Raw genomic sequence first — 24,689 nt, 5'->3', positions numbered from 1 at the left:
TTTTATTTTTTTTTTTTTTTTTTCTGGTATTTTAGAAACAATAGTCTATTATACATTCAACATTGCACAAGTTTGGAATTCTCAAATGATCTAAATACCTTCATAAATATTAAACATATTCATAGTGGCTTCACAGATAATAGATGTGGTTGTGTGTATGTGTGTAATCTTGTAGTAAGTTGATGAATTATATCATCCAACTAATTTTTTGTAGCCTTTCTTCCTTCTCCCAGGTAAAATACTGAAATAAGCAGCTGGCATTCATGATTATTTGCTCAGGAAACAGAACCTGGGTGGTTTTGTGTTTGCAAAGTTGGCTGTAAACCATATTTTGTACGGTGACGAAATTCCATTGCATTTTTATGGATCCATATTTTTGATGCAAACCTCTCTGTATGTGCACACCTGTTTTCATGTATCAGTTCCAAATTGTCACACCTCGATTTGTGGCAGATGATACTATTCTCAGTTTCATCTCTTGTGGAACCAGGTATACATCAATAAATACAAACATATTATTTAATCATCACTATATATTTATATTTATAGTCAGAATGTGAAACTGTTCCTGTCTGATAAAACGCATACATTCTTGCCACGGTGGCAATATCTAGATTGATAGCTGCTTCCTTAGATGATGACAGAGGGACAGGAACTGGGCACAACATACCACAAATGAGGCTAACAATGGTGGAATAAGAGTAGTGAAAAGCTGCAGAACAACAGTGGTAGGTGGACAACTCAAAGCACCGGGAGGCAGGAGTCGAGGGAGCAGTTTCTGCCTGAGAGAAGGAAATGGTGTTTGTAGCTTAGGAAGGAAAAGGCAATAAAGGTTGGAGGAGGAAACCAGCCTGTTGGAAAACAGTCTTTCACACTGGATGGTGAGATGGGGAGCAGCAGCCTCATGCGGAACAGGCAGGCAGCCCTATTTCCTGAACCAGGCCTTGAGAGGCGCAGGCTGAGGAGTGTGACATGCGACCAGGACAAACACAACATGCACGCATAAGCCAGAGCTCATCACGCACCTGGCTGTTGCCCTACAGCCCAGGATGCCTCATGAAGAGTGGCCAATAGCCACTACTGACAGCCTGTGGCCAGGCCTAGCCAGGCTGAGAGGAGCTGGAAGGAATGAACAGACTCACCTGTGCAGGAACGTGGCTTCCCATCAGCACGCTCCCCATAATGAAAAGCCAAGGCACCTTCAACTTATTTGGATTAGGATTCAAACTGGGCCTGATCCCAGCTGAGTTTCTTTAGGGTAGAAGGGAGGAGGTTCAAGAGGGTGTTGCTTAATCCCATCTAGTAACGTTCATTGTATCAATGGAGCAAGAGGCAATGAGGATTGGAAGAGTCGTGTGGCTCACCTGTCCTATCATTCTGGTCCCATCTGGTACCTCTTCTCTATAAACATTTCTTTAAGAAGGCCACATGGCCTGAAAAAAATCATTACAGAACCCAGTGGCTGATGTTTGAGTTGAGCCTATAATCGGATCATGTACTTGCTTTCAGGCCCTCTGGGGACACAGGTGTCCAAGCTCTTGCATCTTTGAGGTATGAACCTTTACTAATCCACTTTCTTCCAATCTTGCCAGAATCTAACTACCAGGATGTAAGGTACCTGTGACTTCTTGTCTACACTTTACGATTGCCAAAATCAAAGTAAAAGTTTTGCCATCAGTCTTAAAGAATGTGTGAATTAGAATTAGCATTTCTGGCTCCTAACTTCCTCCCTTTTTGAGAAGTACACAGACATAGCTCTCCCAACATTGTAGTTCTTAGCTTTACTTTTGAGGCTTCTGGCATTCTTGACCCTTACCCCACCATAAATCCCAGAACAGGGAACAGTAGAAAAATGACTTCTTACATTTGAGAACTTGAAAGTTGATATATAAAATGGAAAGTCAATGGAAGGACCTATGCTAATTCATTTTATCTGAAAGAAATCAATGAGAGCAAGTATTTATTATTTAAGTATTAGATGATGGGAAAAATAAGGATTGCTTAATTTTTTTCAAAGATCTAGTTTCTTTTTGGTCTTGGTCTGACCTATGTACAAAGACCTAAAAATTAAGGCTTTCTCAACACAGACTGTAGTTTCTTGGTAAAACCCTCTTATACGGTGTGTACAACTACTGGATCACACCAGATTCATGGAGGATTATTTTCACTAGTACATGGAAGTTAGAATATGAATTCAGGAGTGTAGGTCTGGACCTAAGATCTGCCACATATGAGATGTGTGGCTTTGAGCAAATGGCTTCACCTCTCTGAACCTTAGAATACCCAGCTCCAAAGGGACTTGATTGTTTTCACCCTAAGACAGCTGTGAAATCTAGATGAGATGAGGACACACACAACTATCGATTGACATGGCAGCTGTCATATTACAAGCATCACAGGAAGAGCGAAGGAGAATCCAGGGGATATGGAGCAGGGCATTTCAGGGGCTTCACATATTGTACACTCTTTTAAAAACAAATCTAACACTCCTTATAGAGGTTTAAAATAGGAATTGTGGCTCAACAAGGAAAGATATCCCACAATGTCAGGGCCAGTATTTAAAAAAGGTCTCTTCATGAATTCTGCTTGCTACTTTCAGATCTAAGGAACTTAAATATGGACTATCCCTGGGTAGCAGATGTGGACCCTCCACTTCTGGAATCATCAGTGTTCCTACTTTTTCTTTTAATGTTTGCATGGGAGCCTGTCTCTCCCACAAGTTGTCCCTATGTTGGAGGTGGAGAGACTCTATTCCTCCTTAGATGGGTCCCAGCAGAACACAGAAAGGTGCTTTTCTCACACTATACACTCTGCTTACATTTCTTAAATAAGGTGTACAAATGGACACTTCAAATGGCAGTGCAGCTCAGGGGGCTTTGGTTTGTTGATCTTCCCCAGATTTGCCGAAGTCAAGAAGGGCTGGCACTGATGTGGCTCTTCCTCTGTGGCTACCGGGGCATTACTATACAACTAGAGTGAGTCTGAGTGACACTGAGCAGACAGCTAATGCAAAGGCTCTACTACTCAGGATCTGGGTGACCTCTTTGAACCTGTGTCTTCTGTAAAATGAGGAAAAGAGCAATGACTTTGAGACATGTCTATGGGGTGGTGCCAGCATCTTTAATAATAGGACCCCTCTTCATTAGGTCCTTTGAACATCTAGTGCAAGCTGGTTAAATCCTATTCAGTGATTTTTTTTAAAACTTAAAAAAAAACAACAACACACACCTTAAGAGATGGAGGTTAAATGAGGAAACCACCAAGAATCCTTACTTCTTTCACAAGTTGGAAGGAAAGGAATATTTTAACCTTCAAATTCTAAACCTCACTCAAAAAAGCTTTCAAAGTACTGACTCATTGCAGAAGCTCTTCTTAACATTCTGCGGGGGATCGATGTTCGAGCACTGAACTTCCTTAAGAGGCTCTTAAATGTGTACACGACTGCCTGGGGACAGCTGCACTCAATATGTGGCACATATATGTCATACGCGAGGTGTTAACAGAGATGATTTTGCCCTATGGTGTTCTTCTCACATCTGACTCTTCCCGGCTATGCTAATGAGCACTTCTTTTTGTTCTATGAGATTCAAACCTCTCAGGCTTTTGGTAGGAAGGCAAGAACTTTGCAAAGGAAAATAAAGAGCTGAGCTTGTGGGTAATTACTATGATTTGAACGTATCCTCTCAAATTCATGAATTGGAAACTTAATTTCCAATGCAACAGTGTTGTGGCTTTTGGGAGGTACGGAGCCCTCAAGAATTGATCAGTGCCACTAAGAAAGGGCTGTGGAGTGGGTTCTCTTTCTTGCTCTTCTGCCGTGGGACTGTGCAACATTCTTCTCCTTCAGAGACATGTGTTCAGATCTTGGAAGCAGAGAGTGGGCCCTTACCAGACTCCAAACCCACTGGTGCTTCATCTTGGCCTTTGCAGCCTCCAAAACTGTGAGAAATACATTTCTGTGCTTTGTAAATTATCCAGTCTAGGTATTCTGCTACAGAAGTACAGAATGAACTAAAATAGTCATCAGGCATCAGCTATTGAATGAGTTTCAAGTAGGATCTACAACCACACACACACACACACACACACACACACAGCTGTCATATAGTGTTATCATCTTACTTCATGCCCTTTGAATCCAGCCCCTTCATGAAATCCTCACTCTTCCCTTGTCAAGTTTCCTGCAAACTCAGACACACTGACTTGTTATTGCTGTGATTAATCTTCCCACTCTTCTCATGTACTTCCTTGTTTATGTCCCTATGTTGATACTATTCTAAGGCCCCAACCTCTAAGAAATGCTGATGCCACATTGGTGGACAAAAGATGAGTCAGAAAGATCCCTAGTGACTGCAGCATAGTAGGCATCTTGATAAGGCACCAATGAACTACAGGGGCCAGGCACACAGATGTGCAAAGCAGGTTGGGGAAACAATAGGGAGTAGTGGGGATTATGGAAAACTAGCACATGTCTAAAAAGTAGAGCAGTCACTCAGCTCCAATTCTCCTCTCCATGCGGGAATGCAGTCAGGTGTGTATTGACAGATCTTTTGATTATCCAATGAAAGCCAGATATTTGGATTTTTATGTGAACTCTCCTGATTTTTTTTAAATGCTGCCAACTAATTCCAAATTACAAAAACAATAACATGGCGATATCAGTCTGTAGCCCTTAGTTTAAAATCATGTTGCTTGGTCCAATTTTCTTACAAATAATAGTTGAATGAATGAATGAGACCAACAGTTAGAACTAGAAGGAATTCTTTCCAGGCACCTTGCTTCAGAGGATCAAGGACTCTGGTTTATTTCTTTGTCTCCCTCAAAGCTTATATCCCTCACCTATTAGGATACCATAATCTGCTCACCTCTGGATTAGACTGAGTGTCAGACCTCAAATTCCTCTAGGACCACCACCGTGCTCATGTTAGGCAGACTGAGCTGTGATGAGCCTGTGACTAATCCCCCTCATTATCTTTAGTCCTGACCAGCCAACTCCCCCATTTTGCAAGCCAAGAGAGTGATTTTGTTTTGTTTGCTTTAAATTTTAATTTGAGAGGAATAGAAATTGCTTATTAAGTGTAAATATCCCAAATGATCTTGCAGGGAAATATCTGGAGTCTTGGAAAGTCCAAGGCAAAGTTCCGAAAGGTAGTTTTGGATCACAGAGGGAGGTGTCAATATAATTATGTGAGAATTATCATTTTTGAACAGTGAACAATAATGTGTGGTCATTACTGTGGATCATCCAGATGGTTCATAATAAAATGTCCAAGTGAGTCCCCAGATACTCTGACTTCTTATAAATTTGTCACTTAATTCGCAGCCAGCTTCTCTGTGGTGTTGCTTAGCAATATCAGTGGTTACTGATGTCAGTCTGGTGAGGAGATGACTCAGGCTATATCTCACCATATTTTACATGCTCTTGATGATCAAGCAAGAAAAATGGGACCTGGACGTACTGTTCTGCTTCCCATTTGAAGTGGACTAGGGAGGAGGGAAGAGTACAGAATAGAAGAAGCAGGTTTCTGGAAAGAGTTTTTAAGAAAAACAATGAGTAACCAAGGCAAGAGAAACAACCCCAACAGTTGAGTTAAATTGTGTAATTTAAAACCTCAGTAATAATCTTCAGATAATTTTCAACACTGACTCTTTGTTGGAATATGTTTTTTTTTTTTTCTTTCTTTTTTTCCAGAATCAAGGAGAAAAACAAGTGATGGTGTAGCATGGTAGCCATGTGTAAGGTTTGGAGCCCTGCTGTCTGCCACTTACTAACCCAGAGACCTTGGGCAGGTTACCTTATCTTTTTGAGACTCACTTTAAACACTTAACATAAATGGGAACTGTCATAGTTGTGTTGACTGTGGTGAGATTACAGGTCCTCAATACATAATTGACATATAATATTCACTAGATATATGGTAGGTATCAGTTCTGACCTCAAGTTAATCAGGAAGTTTACATGTATAGAATTCTTCTTATCTTCACAAACATCAGAGTGAATCTGGTATCAGCAGAGCCTATCACCACCGTGCAGAAAAAGGAGAACTTGTAGCACAGCCTAAGTTTTGGAATCAACAGGTTTGAGTTCTAATTCAGACTTAACTTCTTGTCAGCTGGGTGACTTTGTAGTAAATATTTAAACTTTCAAAGCCCTAGGATCCTCATCTGTAAGGTGGGTCTAACTCTTGGACCTTCCTTATGATGTTGTTGTAAAGTTCTTTCTGTGATTCCTGGAACATTGGAAGTGCTCATATATATGGCTCTATGATTCACTCACTGGGACCAAGCCCAGTGAAAATAAGGATCAAAACCTTATTTTCACAAGTTTGTAACATTCTTTTCACAAGGGGAAAAAAAGAAAACAGGTAAAAGGAGAAAAATGATAAAAAGAATGGCCAACTACGTCATGCCAAGGAAGTCTCTGAACATCATATTCTTTTGTATAAGGTCTTTCAGTACAGAAGGACTGTGGTATTATCAAAAGAATGTGCAACTCAGGGAAAGAGATAAGAAAGATCTCTAAGTTTAGTTTTTGAAAGGAAAATCCAGAAGGGACTTGAGCTGTTCAGGAAAGTGGCACTGTGCAGTGAGTAAGAGGATGGGTTGTGGACTTCAGTGAACCTGGATTTGAACCTAACTCCTCCACTTACTGCCCTTTGTTTCTGGGGCAAATTATTTAACTAGTCTAACCTTCAGCATCTTTATCTATTGAATGGTTATAACAAAATTTCCTATTTTATAGGATCGATGTAAAAAATAAATAAATGAACCCATGTAAAGTGCCCAACACAGTGTATGGAATATAGGAAGTACTTTATAAATTTTAGCTATTGTTTTCATTATGATTGCCTCCATGGTATCAATTTGGAGTTGTAGCTGAATGTTCAACATTTTCTCTAGTCTTTTCTTTTTCAGCTGGAGTTTCAAGAGATAAAATAGTTTCATTAAAGAGAGTGAAAAAATATAGTTTGAATAGCAAAGAACATAGACTATCTGAAACCATCCATGCAACATTTGGGATTCATTTTTTATTTCAGAAAATCTGTCTGAGCTCTTCTAATAGCACATTTCTAAAATATGTTTTTAATAATTTTTAGGGGGCTGGGAAGCTGACATTTTTACTAATGACATCTTCTCACATCTTGAGTACATTTTTGCATCTCTGGAAATGGAAGGATTATGTTTGCAAAATCAAGAAAAGAGCACTTTCTGACCAAATCCTATAAAATCTGAGGTAAGGGTTACAAACACAACTATTACCCAGTCTTAAAAGCAACAAAATATTTCATTCTCTTCCTTTTTTCTTTCTTTTCTTTTTCTTTCTTTCTTTCTTTTTTTTTAAAATATAGTGCTTATAAGGTGTTCTGTACAGATAGGTCAACTTTTTTTTTTTTCCCTAGAGAAATGAGCTTGGTATATTTCACATAACCAGATCCATGTTGGGGACTGGTCAGCTAAGGTAAGACTGATTCTTCCATAAGCCACACCCATGATCCAACCCCCAGTCCTAGTCATTCCAGCTAAAGTCCTCAATTCTGTCTTCCTGCTCTATCCCCTGCCTTCTCTGAGGCCTTACCTACACTACTGTATTAGTCTTATTTGAACCCTCATTTCTGAATTTTTCTTACCATATGTCTACTCCCAGCATTTCTCATCTGCTCTTTTATGTTTTTTTTTTTTTAAATCAGGGTAATCTTTTCAAAATACAAAGTGAAAATCAACACCTCTGAATCCTGTGTATACTATGTTTTTTGTTGGAATTTTATGACTTCTCCCAGCTTCCTGAATCTTCTGGAACCCCAATTTGAAGTTCCCTAGTCTAGGCAGCACTCCTGAATGCCTCTACCTCTAGTATAAGTCGTTCTCCTGCCTGTGCCCAGTATCCACTTCTGTTGCTGTGCTCATCAAATGTACCCTAATCTATGTGTTTTCTATCATTATACTCATTCTGTTAAATTTATCACTTGGCAGAGCTGTTGGCACTCTGTAGGAGTTCAACAAATGCCACTAAATTGAATTAAATCGCTTCTCAGAATGCTCTGTTACCCTTCTTTAGCTGGTTGCCTTTGGTACTTCTGGCCATTTTGTTGTTTTAACACTGCAAATTCAGGCATTCTGCTTCAGCATCTCTGTGGGGAAGAAGCCTGGGAAGGGGAAAATGTATCTGGCCTCTATTCTTTGTGTCCTCTTCATTACTTCTGTAAAGTAGGAGGAATTACACCTTGCAAAAGAGCCATCCGAAGAGACCTTAAGCACAAAAGACAAAATGGCAGCACCACCTTGACCGTGAGATGGAAAACATTGGTGCACAGAATGGGTGCTGCTTGCTGGTGAAAGAATAACTTGCATGTCCTCCTGGATCCTATCTCCCAGTCTGGCTGGACTCAGTGGTTTCTGCCAGGCAGTGAGATTCAGAGCTAAATTATATCTAACCATTGGGTCAGTACAGCTACTTTCTGGTGCATGAAGCATCAAACTATATTAGAAAAGCAAATAAGAAAAGTGTCCTAGGGGAGGAGAGGAAGAACAATGAAATGAAAAAAAAAATTAAAATGCTAGTCATCCAAGGGAAAAGAAAAGCAAGGTATAAGCAAGAAGTATGCGAAGGCAAGAGAATTTGAGAACAGAATGAAATTGAAGGAAAAGAGACTGGAGGACAGAAAGGAAATTAAGGTCACTGATGTGGAAATAATTAGGAATAAGAACTATCCTTGTAATTATGCATTCAATACCACGGTATTTTTGTGGATGCTATTTTATTCAATACTTGGATCCTGACCACAATAGAAATGATAATTCAAAATGATGAAGAACTTAAAGGACTGAGTTCAAAGGAGAAAGACAATTTACATGATCCTCTAAATTTCATATGTTCTAAGTGTAAATCCATTTATCATTACTCCTGTTTAAATCCTGTATGGACAAGTAGGACTATATAAATGAGTTTAAAATCCAGGAGGCACAGAAAGGGTAGAAGATGTTTCACAAATCATCAATTATGCACCTGAGATTAAATAGCAAACGCCTGCCAGTGAGACAGAGATCTGATGAGGTAGCAGTCAGGGTGTGCAATTATCTTCTTGCTCCCTCAAATGGTGGCCTATGTGTTTTGGCAGGATTAAAGAATTAACGCAGTAATTGCTTTTTCAGATTTTTATATGTATGTCAAAAAGAGAAAAATATTTTATTTTCTCTGCTGAACATGTTGAATATGTGGATCCTGGATGAAATCCGGACTTTGTGGGAGAAAACAAGTTAAGTATCATGTCCAGTGATTTCCTTGTCATGGCACAAAAGACAGGAGAACTTTATGAACACAGATTCTATTTGTATAGCTTTGGGATAATGTTTACTTCCACAGAAGCTGATCAGTAGGAAATCAGTTCTCATGTCATAGATAGGTATACCAGGACCTGAATAACTGGCACATGGTAAATAGGCTGCTTTTTATAGAAAACAGATTTCAATGATTTATTACTGAGCCACTAAGAGCTATCTAAAAGTATGATAGTTGCAATAAAAATAACACCTGAAAATAATTTTTTGGCAGATACCTATATAGACCTGGTGATGCACTCCATATAGACTTCTATGTGCTCTGTGCATAGACTCCATTGAATACTCTGCACAACCCTAAGAGATAGGTACTATTTTCTTCCCTACTGTATAAAAGAGGAAGCTGAATAACACATAAGTTACATAACTTGCCCAATGTCACATAGCTAGTAAGTGGCAGAGTGGGAATTCCAACCCAGGTGGCTGGCTCCATAGTGTTTGCTCAAACATCTACAGGGCTCCTCCAAAACTGTATAGGAAGAGGCTACCATGCACGTACCACACTGAGATAGAGAGTATATCTAAATGGCCACACCACAGGAGGTCTCCTTTGAGCTAGAATCAGCTTTTCACTTCTAAACCTCATTAGCATTGACCAGATGGGTTGTAGTCCTGAGGTTAAGAAGAGAACTTTTAACTTTTCCCAGATTGGAAGCTTCACAGGACCCATTACATCATTCATAGAAATGCAATGCAAGAAAAAAGATAAAGAATTACATGGGTTGGTTTGTTTGTTTATTTCAGAAATGGCAGAGGAAAATTTTCATTATAAATAGTTTTCTGACATGAGATTGATTCACTATGGGATTTAGATTCATTATGGGATTTAGCCAATGATGATTGTTGGGGACTTGAGGCCTTAAAGTTAAAGCAAACCCATATTCACTACTTGGGCTTAAGTGCTACCACTCTGAGAAGTGACAAAGAGAAGCAGCTGCATAGGTACTACAACTGCATTGCTAAAGGTTAAATTCAGCTACAGCATTTAAACTGTTTTCTTACAAGTTAACAAGTCTGGGGCAAGCACTGGTTGATGTTGCCCCAGAAACTTGTCTATAGTGGAGGTTTATAAAGAGAAACATTACCAGTGGGTTTGCCTCTCATGAAGGCCTGCAATGGGAAAGTGTTTTGTAAATAAGTAGGTGGATATGTGAATGTATATATATGTGTGTGCATGTGCACACACACACAAAGCAATCTGATGTAGACCTCTATAAACAACAGCTTTATATAAACAACAATGCTGTTTGACTATTTGCAAATGCATGTGTGTGCACATGTATAAAATAAGTTCAAAACAACCTGTAAAGAACTCTGTGTGTGTGTGTGTGTGCGTGTGTGTGTGTGCGTTGGGGGGAGTTTTTTTAATAGCTGAAGTGAAGAGCCCTGATGTGGTAAACCTGATCATGTGAGGTCAGGAGAGAAACGGTCCCCTGACAGCCACTTGAACATTGTTTACAATGTGTTCTGCATCCAGAGCTGATGCATTGCTCAGTGCAAACCCCAGATGGAAAAGCCAACTAGGAAGGGGCTGGGATTGTGGCTCAGCAGTAGATTATTTACCTAGCATGTGCGAGGCCCTGGGTTCAATCCTCAGCACCACATTAAAAATAAATAAAATATTGTGTCCAACTACAATTAAAAAATAAATATTAAAAAGAAAAGAAAAGCCAACTAGGAAGAGCTGTGTGACTTGCTGAATGCAAATCATTTGACCTGCAGTTCAGTAAGTGAGGCCCTGCCATTTAGTAGATGATCAGAAGTCTCTTTCATTTAAATGCCTTTCATATTCATGGAAGAAAACACCATGAATATTCCGTATCACAGATGACATTCATGTATCTAAATTTTGAATGGGTCGTTTTGGGTAACATGAAGTGCTTTTTCACCTGCAGGATTGCCCTAATTCTTTGGTCTCCTACATATTGAATGATGTCTGTGACAGTTGCCTTTCATCTCTGGGGACTGAGTCCTCCCTTCTGAAGAAAGTACTTTTTGAAGGTAAGTGCCAGAGAACAAACACAAAACCATAATTTTATGGATGCTTCATTGTCTTTTTCATTCCCATGCTCAAAAGCATTTATTTCAGTAAAACTATTCACATTTCTTTATGTCCCAAATGATATTTATTTATAACTAAGGCAGATTCAATTTCAACCATCTTTGGTGCTCAAATATGGGAATAATGCGCTACTATTCCCTACAGAGAGGAGCTTTTTAACCTGTCTTGTGTTTGCTCTGTGAGAGGCATTAATAGCCCGCTTTCCTCTATCCAGGGATTTCTACTACTGTCACCTTATTAAACTGTGGCCAGTAGATTGGATTTTTTTCCTTCTCCCATGAAGATTTTCTCTCCTGTTTCATATTCACTTACTGGGCTGAGTCTGAATGCAAACATCTTTCTTGCTAATTTAAACTGATGTACAACTTGGGACAGAAAGAAATGTTACAATATTGCTTTTCAGGGACAACTTCTCTACATTTTGAATGAATCAGGCATGAAATGGTTTTCTGTGGGATCAAATGAAAATGTATGAAAGCTCATTTTAAGCATTTTTTTTTTTTTGGTAAAACAGAAACTGGGAGAAATAACAAGCTCTAGTGTTTAGTGAGAGGCAAAAAAAAAAAAAAAAAAAAAAAAAAACCCAGCATGCAAGTGAAAGTTTAATCTTAGTGTCAGCTCCATGTTGACGTTAAATGTATATGTTACAGAACTAGAATGAGTTTACAGAATAGAGAGACATATGGTTCTGTGTACAGCAGATGGGCATATGTGGCTCTAGATCAGAGTCCTCTGTGGGTGGGGGCATTCTAGCTCTGAAGTCAAACCCTACAGCTGGGGACTGTGAACTGGTCATGCCACCTCTCGGAACCTCAGTTTCCTCAGAGGTCAATCGCATGTGAATTCCCACAGCCATTGTTGAGAGAATCACATAGGTGACTATGTGGTGCTGAGAAGTACTCACAGTTCTACTCCCTGTTTGTTTTTTTTTTCATCGTCTCTTAGCCCCTAGCTTCCTACACCTAAATCACACATGGGGACACACACACACACACACATCCCCAGCACCCCTCAACAGGAGGGACTATTCGAATGTTTGCACAGTGGGCACATAGCCACATGCCAGCTCATGGCAAAGGAGCCCTGGTTTGGGGATGGGCAACAATCCACAGGTTTGAGTCGTCCTGAGCCAGCCAGCTCCTCTGCTGCCCACATTGCTCACCTTCTTCGAGAACCCGCTCTCAAGATGCACTGTCTCCAGGAACACTTCCCCCATGGTCCTTCCTCGAGGTTCACACAGAATTTGTGTGGATTTCCTCAAGATCTGGCAAGCCGAGCTCACCTGCGTTGAGTGCTTATTCTGTGCCAGCTACCATGCTTGCACTGGATGCCCACCAGGCCCCTTGTCATGATGTGAGGTCACACCTGTAAATGTGTGCTTCCACTGCTTCAGGAATGAGGCCTTGTCCTTCAAATGGGCGATTCTGCTACTCTGGGGAGCTCCTCCCTCTCCTGCCCACCATGTTTCAACAAGAGCAGTCTAAACATCCTCCAGGCCCCTCAAGCCACTTCAGGGAGGACCCTGGCTGCCTCTGGTCTAGCCTCTCCTCCGTCTTCTCTAATGCTTCAACCAGAACATCCCAAAACTGCTGATTTATGCTGCCTCGCTGTCTGGTGGGCATACCTTCCTTTTTTACTTTTTATCAAAAATGTCTTTGCTCATCTTATTCTTCATTAATTTACAAATCAAATTATGAAGTTCCAAAATAATATCTTTTGGAAGTTCAATTAGGATTGCATTGCGCTTAGAGTTTGAGAACTATGGCTATCTTGGTAATATATTAACATTTATTTAGCTCTTCTTTTATGTTTATCAGAAAGGATGGTGATGGTGATCATTTTTGCATAAAAGTCCTAGGTACTTTGGGGCTCTGTCACATTTGTGAGTGTACTCTTTCTTTCTTTTAATTTGTGATTGCTGATCTATAGGAAGGCTATTGAATTAGGCACACTGATAAAAGGACCTGATATGAGTAAACTCCTCGTAGTGCTAAACATTTAAATTCACTCTTCTCTGTGGAAGTTCCTTTGAACAAAAGGGCCCTGCTGTTAAAAAATAAATAAAAATGAAAATCCATGATCTAGGGACCATGGAAGGTGGTAAAGAAAATAGGTATTTGCTACTCATTTTCCAATTAAGGCATTGGAGAATCGAGGTCACTGAAGCCACCTGCTTTCTTCCCATTGCCTAAACCAGACTGAAAGCCAGGAGAAGGATGACATCAGAATGTCACAGTTACTTCAGAGAGGGAAGAAAGCTGTCCTGGGAAGCTCCCCAACTGCTCTGAGGGAAGGTGACAGTGTGTTGGCCGGGAAGCACAGAGATTAGCTCTGATGATGTGAAATTACCGTGGGGAAATTTGCCTGTCTTTTTAATGGCAAATAAGGCAGGCATTGTAATATGAGGCTAGTGTCCTTTTAAGACATCTTATTACAGGGTTCTGAAGGTTTATTAGGAAAAAGAGCCTCAAGAGAATTCCCTGTGAGGAATTACATGGGGACCTGCTGCTGTCCTAAACTTTCTCAGCCCTGTCGGTAAATAAGCTCTATGATAGCTCACTAGGCAAATATTATCTCTATTTTTTTTCTTAAGGTGACAGATCACCAGAGAAGACTGTGGTACCCCTTACTCTGAGGTCTCTGGGATAGATAGTCATCTGCCTCATAAGCTACCAGTTCCCAGTCTAGGGAGCAGGGCCTGGGTTGCAGGGGCTTTCAGGAGCATCACAAGACCCAACATGGTGCAGTGTTCCCTTCCCTGAACCCTGGCTAGTGAAACAGCACCAGCAGGGCTTGCAGGCTGGAGAGAGGGAAGTTCCACCATTTTCTCCTATGCTTGTCTTTGTTGCAAAAGGCCAATCCTAAGCATCTTTATTCCCAGCATGTTTTCTCCTCTTACTTCAAACCTGGGGAGAGGAGAGATTTTTCTACTCTGACAAAGGAAGCATACGTCTTCACAAGTAGGAGTGGTAACAACAGCGACAAGAGAAACTGGAGTGAAATTTCCCTATGGTAATATCAAGGCGATAGACACTGGGGCTGCTTTCCTAACGTCCACCCTCCCTTCTCCCTAACCAAGCACAGCCTAGTTTCTGTGTGCGGAGGCGGTGTGCCTGCTTCTGGCTCCTTTGGAAGCTGGGGTGGTCACATCGTGTTGTTCTGTGTCATGTGATGTAAGTGGAAGTCTACTTCCAGGAATCCTGATGGTCTTCTGATTAAAAACAGAACTTCCCTGTCCTCCCCTTCCCCTTCCTCCTGTCAGATTACAGATGCTGGATGCTGGGGAGTGTGGAGAGGGGACTAGCTGCCACCTACAAGGATGAAGATAAGGGACACACGCTATGGATGGAAAAATAAAAAAAGCAGAAGGCGACTGGGTCCCTGATGGCAGAGCCTTGTACTGCTTACTCCAGGACTCTGGTTGAAGAAGAATAATTAAGCTCTAAAAAACTACTAAGTTAAGCCAGTTGGATTCTGGTAAATGACACAGAATACCATTTTAACTGAAAAATAATTGCCAATAGTCACGGGGTTCTCTCTACATGCTTTTGGGGGTATTAATGCATTGAATCCTCATCCTAAACTTAGGAGAGTGGAACTATCTTTCCCCCCTTTATGAATGAAGAAACCAGGACATAAAAATTCGAGTGACAGCAATCATGCTTATAACAGTGTTGCTGCAAGTATCCAGTTTTACAAGTGGAAAATTAAGGTCCACAAGGCTGAAAAGCTCTAGATCTCAGGGCAAGAGATGGAGGTGATGTGAACCCAGGCATTCTGACTCTAGAGCACATGCTGAGAGGGAGCAAATGTCCCCACATCAATCTCTCTGTTGTCATCATTAGGTCATTAAACCCTTTCAGAGTAGAATTGGCTATGGGTTCCTTTTTCTGTGTAGGGATTACAGTGGGAAACCCACACCTTTTTGGATTGAGTCATGCATAACTGGTCCAGGGATAGGTTGAGGTGTGTGGGATTTAGGTCATTGTCAACACCAAGAATTCAAGGAACACTGAGCTGGACATGAGGCTGTACAAGGAGGCACAAGAGTATAAGAAGCACCAACACAACTTAGAGTCAGGCAGACATCAGTTCAAGCCAAGCTCTGCCAGGCTTCCTGTGCCTCAGTAGTGAGGTAAGACACGTCAGTGTCCTCCTGCATATGATGGAGTGGGACAGGGCTAAGGATAAGTTGGTTAACATGCAACACTCAGCAGAGTGCCTGGCCTGCCAGTAAGCACCCTGCAAATGTTAGTATTTTAAAATGAGACAAATTGACAGGAGAGGCTGCTTGACTCCCAGAGTGCTACATCCAGCATCTTTGTTTTAGGTTCATAAAGATGTATACCTAGGAAAGCATGATAGTTTGTTCAGAGAAAATGTTAAAATCAGCACAGGACAGTGAATTTTTTAGAAAGATCATTTCAGAGAATCATGGTGTAATCTCAAAGACTGATAAATCTAGTTCCCCAAGGCTTACTTATGAATATAAGTAATATCTTTATTCCAAAATCTTTATTCCAACCATTCTTAAAAGCTGTAGGCAGATTCCTTCTTTTTCATGAAAATGTCCCTTTCAGAATTTTGTGTCCCTGAAAAGGCACCGCTCAGCTTTGCTTGGCAGACTGACTGGCATATTCCTTCCACACAGTGTGGACTGCCCAGGGCATGTCAAACAACAATGCACAATCCATGGTGTGGATCTCCGAAAAAGTCTGGGTTGAATTAAAGTGGCTTCAAATTCTTTGTATTCCTCCCATTGAGAGGGTAGAGATGCAAATCTTTCCTTGGGTCTAGGCTGGCTTTAGTGACTGCTTGACTGATGGAATGTAGTAGAAGTGATGTTCTGGGACTTCCCAGGCCGGGTCATGCAAACCTTGTACCTGTTGCCTAGGCTTCCAGGAAGATTTGTTCTTGGAACACTTAGATACCACGTAAGAAGTCTGGCTATGTGGGTACCCGGCTAAACCCAGCCTTCCAGTTGTACTTTTAAAGATGCCAGGCATGTGAGTGAGACACTCTTGGACCTTCTAACCTACCTATCCACCAGCTGGATACCACCAAATGACCTCCACCAATACCACATAGAACAGGAAAATCACCCACCTGATCCCTGTCCAAATTTCTGATGCACAAAATCATGAGCAATAATAATGTGGTAGTGGTTTTAAGCCACTGAATGTTGGGTGCTTTGTGACATTTCAATAAATGAGTGAAACACAAACACTGCTGGATCTTGGGCCTCAGACTCAGAGGCCGAACCAACAACCATTAATGAAAGCTTTTAGCAAGGACTCAATCACTGAATTTTAGAAGACAAAAAATACCTGAGTTGCAGAGATGAGACAAAGGGAAATGTGTTTTCCTAGGCCATCTGTCCTAGATGATGTTTTCAAATGCAGTTGAATATGTCCCTTTGTGAATGCTTGCTGATACCAGTGGAGCCTATGCATTACTCAGATGAATGCCAGAAACATCAGTGGACTGTCTTTGGGCACAGAAGGGAAGCTACTGTAATGTTCCTGGAATCAACATGGTGCTGTAACCTGTAAGCTCTATGGTACTCAAAGGTAGCATTTTGGCACAAGGATGTGTGAATTCAAGTGGTTTGATGCAAAGTAAAAGAGAGATGACTATTTCTGAGAGCTGTGGGTTAATGTTTTTTTGGCTCTTCTTGGAATGGAAAATGATTGTGAATTTTTGGGGAAAAATACCAGAGCAATCTGTTTTCTTGGCTGTGTGCTATGGAGCAATTTTAAAGCACTCAAGTGCTTTCCATATTTTCTAATCACTCAGGTCCAGAACTGATTAGAGCTCTCAGCATCTCTCAGACTCTCACGACTGGAGCCCTCCATGTCTTTCAGGGAGAGGGTTCACCTTGAAAATAGGAGCTCAGATTCTGGAGGCACAGCTCACCACGGCAGGAATAAACAGCTTAATTGCAGCATAGCTCCACGAGGACCAGGTGTTTTGGAAAATAACTGAGGGCCCTACTCCGAGACAACCCAGATTCGCTTCCTCTTATCTCACAGAAACAAAACATAACCTCCCCTCTACACAGGAAAAATACAAACAAGCCCTATCACAAACTGAATTCCTCCAAACAAAAAGAGAAATATAGATGGCCGGGACCTGTGGGCAAGGACACACACACACACACAAAGTTATATATGTTAGCATATCTCTGGAAAGAGTCCCAAGAAATTGATAACAATTAATAACAGTGGTTTCTTCAAGAGAAATGGAGAAAATTGAGGTTGGGTGTTGATGGAGGAGGAAGGATTTTTTTTCACTATAATTTTTGAATATTACAAAATTAAAAAAATATCACTTTTCAAAATAATGAAGTAAAATAATTCCAAGCCTGTTTATAGTACTTATGGTATGCTAGGCAACATGTTAAAAACTGTGTACATATTCACTCCTATAATCCTTACAGTAACCCTACTGTGCAGATATTGATATGTATCATCCTGGTTTTACAGATGAGGAAGCTGAGGTATAGAGAGGTGAAGTAACTTGTTCAAGGTCAAGCAACTAGTAAATGCAAAACTGGGATCTGAATCCAGAGCGTGGACTTGAGTCTTTCCTCTTAATTACTACATAACACTGCCTTGCCCCAAATAAACGGTCACTTGCTCTTGATTGAGTTGGGGGCAGATAAAATGATTCCTCTCTTCTCTCAACAATGGGGGTAGAAGAAAATGGGGGTAGAGAAGATGGTAGCTCAAAATAACCAGGAAATAATTCACCTACAGTTTTAAGGTATGGCTTTACAGGCTTCAGAAGCATGTGGCTATCAGTTCAATGTCATGACTTTGGCTAGGTTTGTAGCCTTAGCAGCTACTACGCACTCTGCTAGGATCTGGTGACAACTGGTGAATAATATAGAGCCCCTGCTCTCAGCAAACTTATTGTATCCTGGCAGCCAGGCAACAAAAGACATAACCACACAATTCTAAAGTGTGCGATAAGGTAAAACTAAAGAGTGCACTGAGAGGAGAGGGTTGGGGCCTTGATTTATACCGGATGATCAGGAATAATGGAAGAAGTACAGCTGGAGGAAATGGGAGGGGGTGGAGGGAGGGAAAAGTGCCCTGGTGGTGGGAACAGATTACTGTAAAGATCCCGAGGCCTAGAAGAGGCGTCTGTCTGAAGATGGCAAGCCCCTTGTGGTTAAAACAAAGTGGGCCCAACTGAGTTTGGAACAAAAGGCAGATCATGTAGACCGTGGCTAGGGTTTCATAATTTTCCTAAGAGCCCTGATAACCGCTGAAGATTATAAACGGGAGTGGACATAATCCAATTTACTTTTTAAGATGACTTGGGCTGCTGTGTGGAAACTGTGTGTAGATGGAGGCAATAGAAGAAGTGAAGACCCACTAGGTAGCCTCTGGGGGAAGCGGTGAGGATGGATTGGAAGAAAGTGCAGGCACAGGGAGCACAGGAGAGAAACTTGAGCCTGTGCGGGGGTGGGTGGAGGTCCAATATTTCATGAAAGGAGAATAATGTTAGCTAGGCAGCGTGATTGTGACGCAAAGTTTACAAGTATGAACATGCTTTATCAACTGTAAAGTGCCTGACAATGAGAAATATTACTGCAGATGAAGAAGCCAGGTTCTAGAGGGATCCTGCCTAGCCCAAAGTCACGCAAAGACTGCTTTGTGGCAGTTGGTCTGCGATTCCTTTACTCTTTCCTCTGTGATTGTACTCAAGGGAAAGAAGAAGGCTAGTGAGCAGGTCTAAAGCCCCCGTCTGGGTTAATAGACCTCTGGGTTAATAGAGTAATGGTATTTAGGATGCCCCAAGGAAGGATTATCACTTGCAAACAGTAATGAAATCTATGCAGCAGGGTGTACTGGGGGACTCCTCATCAGCTGCACAACACTTTGGGGTGTAACAGGGAGAGGCTTCATAACAGAAATGCTCCATGCTCTGCAGAGGGAGGTGACCTTGTGGTCCTATTCTTCTGGGGGATAGGCGTGTGTCCACTGAGAAAAGGTAGGACCAGGGAATTGTTTTTTGGAGTTCCAGAATTTTCTTAACATCATGTGAGACTCTTGGTTGCCTGTGTCCTTGAAATTACTTAGCAAAGCTTGAAACTGTTTGAGATCTCTGATGAATGTGGTAGGACTGACAACTGGAGCGAGTGTGTTCTATACACATACCTGTTTCTCAGGCCATATTTTCCCCAGGATCCCTATTAGTGCCTGTGTAACATTATGCCTCATTGCAAGGTTCGGGGTGAAGCAGAACAGACTTGGTTATATCAGAACTTCTTGCTACTGGCAAAACTCTGATATTTATTTGACACATCAGATATTTATCTAGTGGAAAAATGAATTGTTTAGGAAACTGAAATGCAACTGAAGAAACAATGTGTTTGGCTTCATTGCACCAAGCAAACCTGTGAAAATCCACACTGGATTTTTTGTGATGGTATTTACAATTACCCTGGGAGGTGACCCAGGCTCTTTGGGTCTCCAATGACTGTTCCTTATCAGTTACCTTAAAGATCTTTGGATGTTTAGATGCTTTCTCTCCCCCCACCCCTCCTTCAACTGCCAAAAAAAAAAAAAATCAGTACAATATCAATATTCTGCTGTGAACATAATTCTTCAAATTACTCGTGGCCCTCCTAAATCCTGGAGTTCTTTTTCTCTCTCCTTTTTAAGGCACACAACTTCTCTGCATGAACAATTCTGTTTTGAAACTTAGGATGATAAAGGAAAACTGCTACTGTAGCTGGATGGGAGGGAAACCTTTCTGTCCTCTGCCTCATAATAAACTGTATTCATCCTGGAGGTATCAAAAGACAGAAACAGCACATGGAACTCACATCCTCCTCCTGGTACAATGCCACCCACCATGAACTGAGTTGTGGCACACAAAGCACATCAGAGGTCAGGGCTTCCTCTGGTAGATGCTAACCAAGAGGAATTTGACAGGCGTCAATATGTTTTGTGAAGGAAATCCTTTGATGTCCTCTTTCCCCCACCACAAGCTCCCACACCAAAGCCTGATGTTTACCTTCTGCCAAAGGGTCCAGGGTGTGTATCATGAGCTGGAAGATGCTATTCCTCATGAGACTGTTGTGGAGGGAAGCAGAACTTCCACCTCGCTGTAGGCGCGGCTTAGCCTGAGCAGAGAAACCAAAGATATTGTTAGTTCTCAGAAATGCATTATAGATAAGACCCTCACCTGGCCTGGTGGACACTCATTTCTATCACAGGATCATATGTCATTCAACCAAAGATTTTGAGAGCACATTTCTAACCTCCTGTGGGGATAGCTTTCTCACAACCTCTCCTATTAAAAGACTTAATTGCTTCCAGTTGTTTTAGAGCTTAGTGAATGCAAGGCAACGTGCTACATGCAACACATCATTTGCTTATCTCATTCTCAAAGTTAGCCCCATGAAGTAGATACTATTAAGTCTTGGTCCTAAATAGAGGAGGAAACATTCTTAGAGAAGTGCAATGAATGTCCAAGTCACACAGACAATAAATGAGAGACAGAGGTGTGGGTTTCAAGTCTGCTTTTTCTGGTACTAAAGAAGTGGATTATCTCTAAAATTTTGGATTGGTGCATGCCATTGGTAAAATTCTTGAGTGTATATCAACATCAATATCCATATTAATAAACTATAGTTATATAATAAGTCTATATTGATATCAATGTTCACATTAATATCCCTATCTACATAAACACACTAAATTATGAGCATATACAATGTTTTATTTTTAAACTAAGAAGAATGATACAGAAAGTAAATCAAGACGATGCTAATATCTTTATCCTTGATCCCCAAAGGATCAGCTTGCATGTCTCTGGGGAGACCTTGTCTCAACCCTGGGGACCACAGCTCTAATTCAGAAAGCACTATGCTTTGTTTTAGTGAAAGCTGAAGAGACAAGGCCTTCTACCCTGGATCCCTGGAGAATCCTCCTGGCTCCCAAGGAGGAGAGAGGGTTCTTTCTTTACACAAACTCATACTAGTTGTGATTCTTTGCCCAAATAATGGATCTGAGATGTGAGTGGACGAATGAGCTTCTAGAGATGAGTTTACCAGCACACTCTTTTTCTTTTATCTACAAAAGCAAATAGACTAAAAAAATCTCACCATAAATTCACTATATTTTGACAGATTTTTTTCTTGAAGAGAAACTACTTTCTTCCTCTTGATGGATTTTTTTGCTGCTTATCACAGGAGAAGATGCTCAGAGGCAGCTAAGCTTTATAGATAGACAGATTTAAGGGGGAAGGAGGTATTATAATACAAATGAATTAACTTTTTATTGAAATTTTGGTCCAAAAGCTTGATATGGAATTTTTCTGGAGTCAAATAAAAATAAAATATTATTTTCAATACAGTCTTCCAACCTTCCATATTGTAGGGTTTTCCAAAATATTTGACTATATTTCAAACCTTCAAGGGGGCTTTCTAAGAAAATTTCATAAGAGACACCATAATTAACTATATTTAGAAAATGCTAAACCAGGTCATCTTTAGAGTTTCAAGACACACATTAGACCACTAAGTCTTCCATTAATGAGATCTGGTAACTTTGGTAGTGTTTCCAAACTGTTGCCAACATGTCCCTTATTTTGTTAGATATTTATTAATGATCATGGGTCCAAACATTTGGTGGTAAATATGAAACATGTAGTGAGCTTGAAATATGGATAAAATCTCAATGTGAGGTACATGTAGACATAAGATTTATTATAATTGCTTTTTCTATTAAAATTATATTTCCAACTCAACAGGGTTCAGAGAAGAATCAGAGGTGCCTAAATAGTGAAAGAGATCATGAACTCCTCAATGGAAGACATTGAGGTTTGTGCCTGTAGCCTGGGACTGGAACTAGAATCCTCTGGGCTCTCAATGAATATCTTATGTCTTTGCTTTGAGCATTAAAGGAGGAAGGAGAGGGACATAAATATTTTCATTACTGGTCATTTTAGCCTTGAAAATCTGTAACACTTTTAAATGTGTTGATTAACTATTAAGTTATAGAGGGTTCAGATGATTAGGGTTCATGATATTAATATATATACCTCAGTATATATCTTAACATGTATTAAGGTTAGGAGACTTCAATAAAGTTGAAATGTAACCACTGATATCTAAACACAAGGACTCAGAGGTCTTCTCCTTGCCAGGATGCACAATACAAAGTAGGATATGTTAATTGGACAGAGACTGGAAATTGTGTCTGTTGCTAATTATCTCTCATAACTATTGTTACTGTGTCTTTATTCTGGGAAACTGGAAGAACTCTGTTGTGGGCATCCGTCAATAGAATAGAATTCTATCTACAGAAGAACTTAAAACATTCTTTCAGGCATTATGTATATATTGAATACATAAGTTTCATGCAGCATTTCTTTTGATGAGACCAAAAGAAATTTTAAATTAAAAAGTATGTGCATGCGACACACAAGACACTTATCAAGCATTAGATTCCACGCTGTCCCCCACCAAATATCAATTCAACATCCCTTGGAATGTAGTTTGGAAATTTCTCTTTCAACTTTTTCATGAAAAAGTTCATGCCCAATGGTAGAGAGAATTCAAACTTTCGAAACCTAGGACCAAAAATAATTGTCAGCAAATGTCACAATTCAGTTGTTACTCATTGTAGGACAGAGTGTACACTTGACCCAGTGGATTAAACCATATATGTATTCCAAGGGAGAGGATGATTTGCTGACCATACAGTTTGATTTCCTCCCACCCCAGCCCCACGCTCTCCACAGGCACAGGACAGGCAGACAGGGCCACTGGTCCCTACCGGTAGAGCTGGTTCATCCTTGTCCCTGGCTGTAGATGACTGCATAAGAGGAAAAGGCAAAAACAAAAGACAAATAAATAAATAAAAGACAAATTACATATAGGATTTACATTTAATAATAAGTGCCATTATAGAGAAAGATTTGATTTTTTGCTGCTCTTGGGATGAATTAAGACAAAACAGGGGGCAAAGCGTTTATGTTTGTAGATGATATACAGTGGCATATTCAGGTACATCATCCATTCTCTTGACAGGTCAAAGTTGAATGGCCAACTCAAATGTCCAGCAATAAAGGCCACTTAAGTAAATTACAGCCCAGACATGTAATGGAATACCATGTGATCATCAAAGTGAATGAGGCGAATTTGCAGGTACGGAAATGGGTAATATCTAAGAAATATTGTTAAATGAAAACTTATTTTAAAAACCTTATTCATTACTACATCACATCATAGGATAAATTATTAATACTTTATTATATGTAAAGGAAAAAATCTGCAAAAAATATTGTTAGTGGTTATTGTTAGAGGGAATGGGATTACATGGAAGGGTCACTTTCCATCTTTGGAGGGAGTCAGTATTCATTATCCCATATATCATTAATAAAACAAGACCTGAAGAAGTTACGTTGCTGAATTAAAGACCAGGATCAACTATACTTGGAAGTTAGATAATCCATTTTTTCTCGTGTTCTCTCTACTTGCAATTTTCTATTCTAAAATGGAGTTCTGTTTAGTTGGGAAGGGTTGGCTAGAACACGAGGGCACAAGAGGCTCTGATCACCTCTTAGAAAGAACGCAGTTTAGACAAGGAGACACTAGAATTCCCACATGACCCAGCTGATGGCTGTGCTTCTCCATCTCTGTGAACTCCTGGTCTTAAGCAGAACTGGGCATCATCCTGTGATTTCTCCAGTGGTACACAGGTGACTTAGACCCCTGCCCTGTCACTTCACCTCAACTATGGGTGCTTACAGCAACAGCAAAGCAGAACCTCCCTCACCCCACCTTGCCTTCTGGTCCTCCCTATTAGAATCTGAGCAGATACGCATCTGCAGGAATAATCATACACACCAAGAAGAGGTGAGAGGTGCAGAACTGTTTTAGAACCTTCATGAGCTGTAGACTCTTGTTTTTTAGGTTTGACCACATGCATCAAATAAAGAACACTAAATGCTTCCATATACCCCCTGAAATTAGACATTCCTGTGTAAAAAATGAAGAGGGTTCTTAACATTTTGAATTTCAAATTATTGGCCATATGTAATTTTTTATGATTAGTGTGTTCAAAATCTTGGAAAGTGAGAAAACTGAATGCAGATTTGAATTCACATGTAATTTTTAAGAAAAGTAAATTAGATAATGAAGTTAATATTAGGTATTTTGTAGACATTCAATTAAATATTAAATAATATTGATTTTTATAGATATGTGGTTTGGGACTTTGGAACACTACTCTCTCTCTCTCTATATATATATGTATATATATATATA

At 40.4% G+C, this 24,689-nt stretch overlaps 1 protein-coding gene across 3 annotated transcripts in view; it reads right to left on the bottom strand.

Annotated features, from left to right (window-relative positions):
- Slc24a2 (solute carrier family 24 member 2) overlaps positions 1–24,689 on the bottom strand; it is a 224,211-nt gene that overhangs the window by 62,206 nt on the left and 137,316 nt on the right. For 2 of the 3 annotated variants that reach the window (XM_048783895.1, XM_048783897.1), the window contains exons 3-4: positions 23,197–23,235; positions 20,429–20,537 (exon numbers count right to left, since the gene is read on the bottom strand). In XM_048783895.1, the coding sequence (XP_048639852.1) occupies positions 20,429–20,537; positions 23,197–23,235 (148 nt within the window). The remainder of the gene's footprint in view (positions 1–20,428; positions 20,538–23,196; positions 23,236–24,689) is intronic. The other variant, XM_048783896.1, reaches the window with a different exon arrangement.

This window comes from Marmota marmota, unplaced genomic scaffold, assembly GCF_001458135.2.
Source record: "Marmota marmota marmota unplaced genomic scaffold, marMar, whole genome shotgun sequence".
Lineage (NCBI taxonomy): Eukaryota > Metazoa > Chordata > Mammalia > Rodentia > Sciuridae > Marmota > Marmota marmota.
The sequence above is the reverse complement of the archived record's forward strand: the minus strand, read 5'-3'. Positions and strand labels throughout refer to the sequence as shown.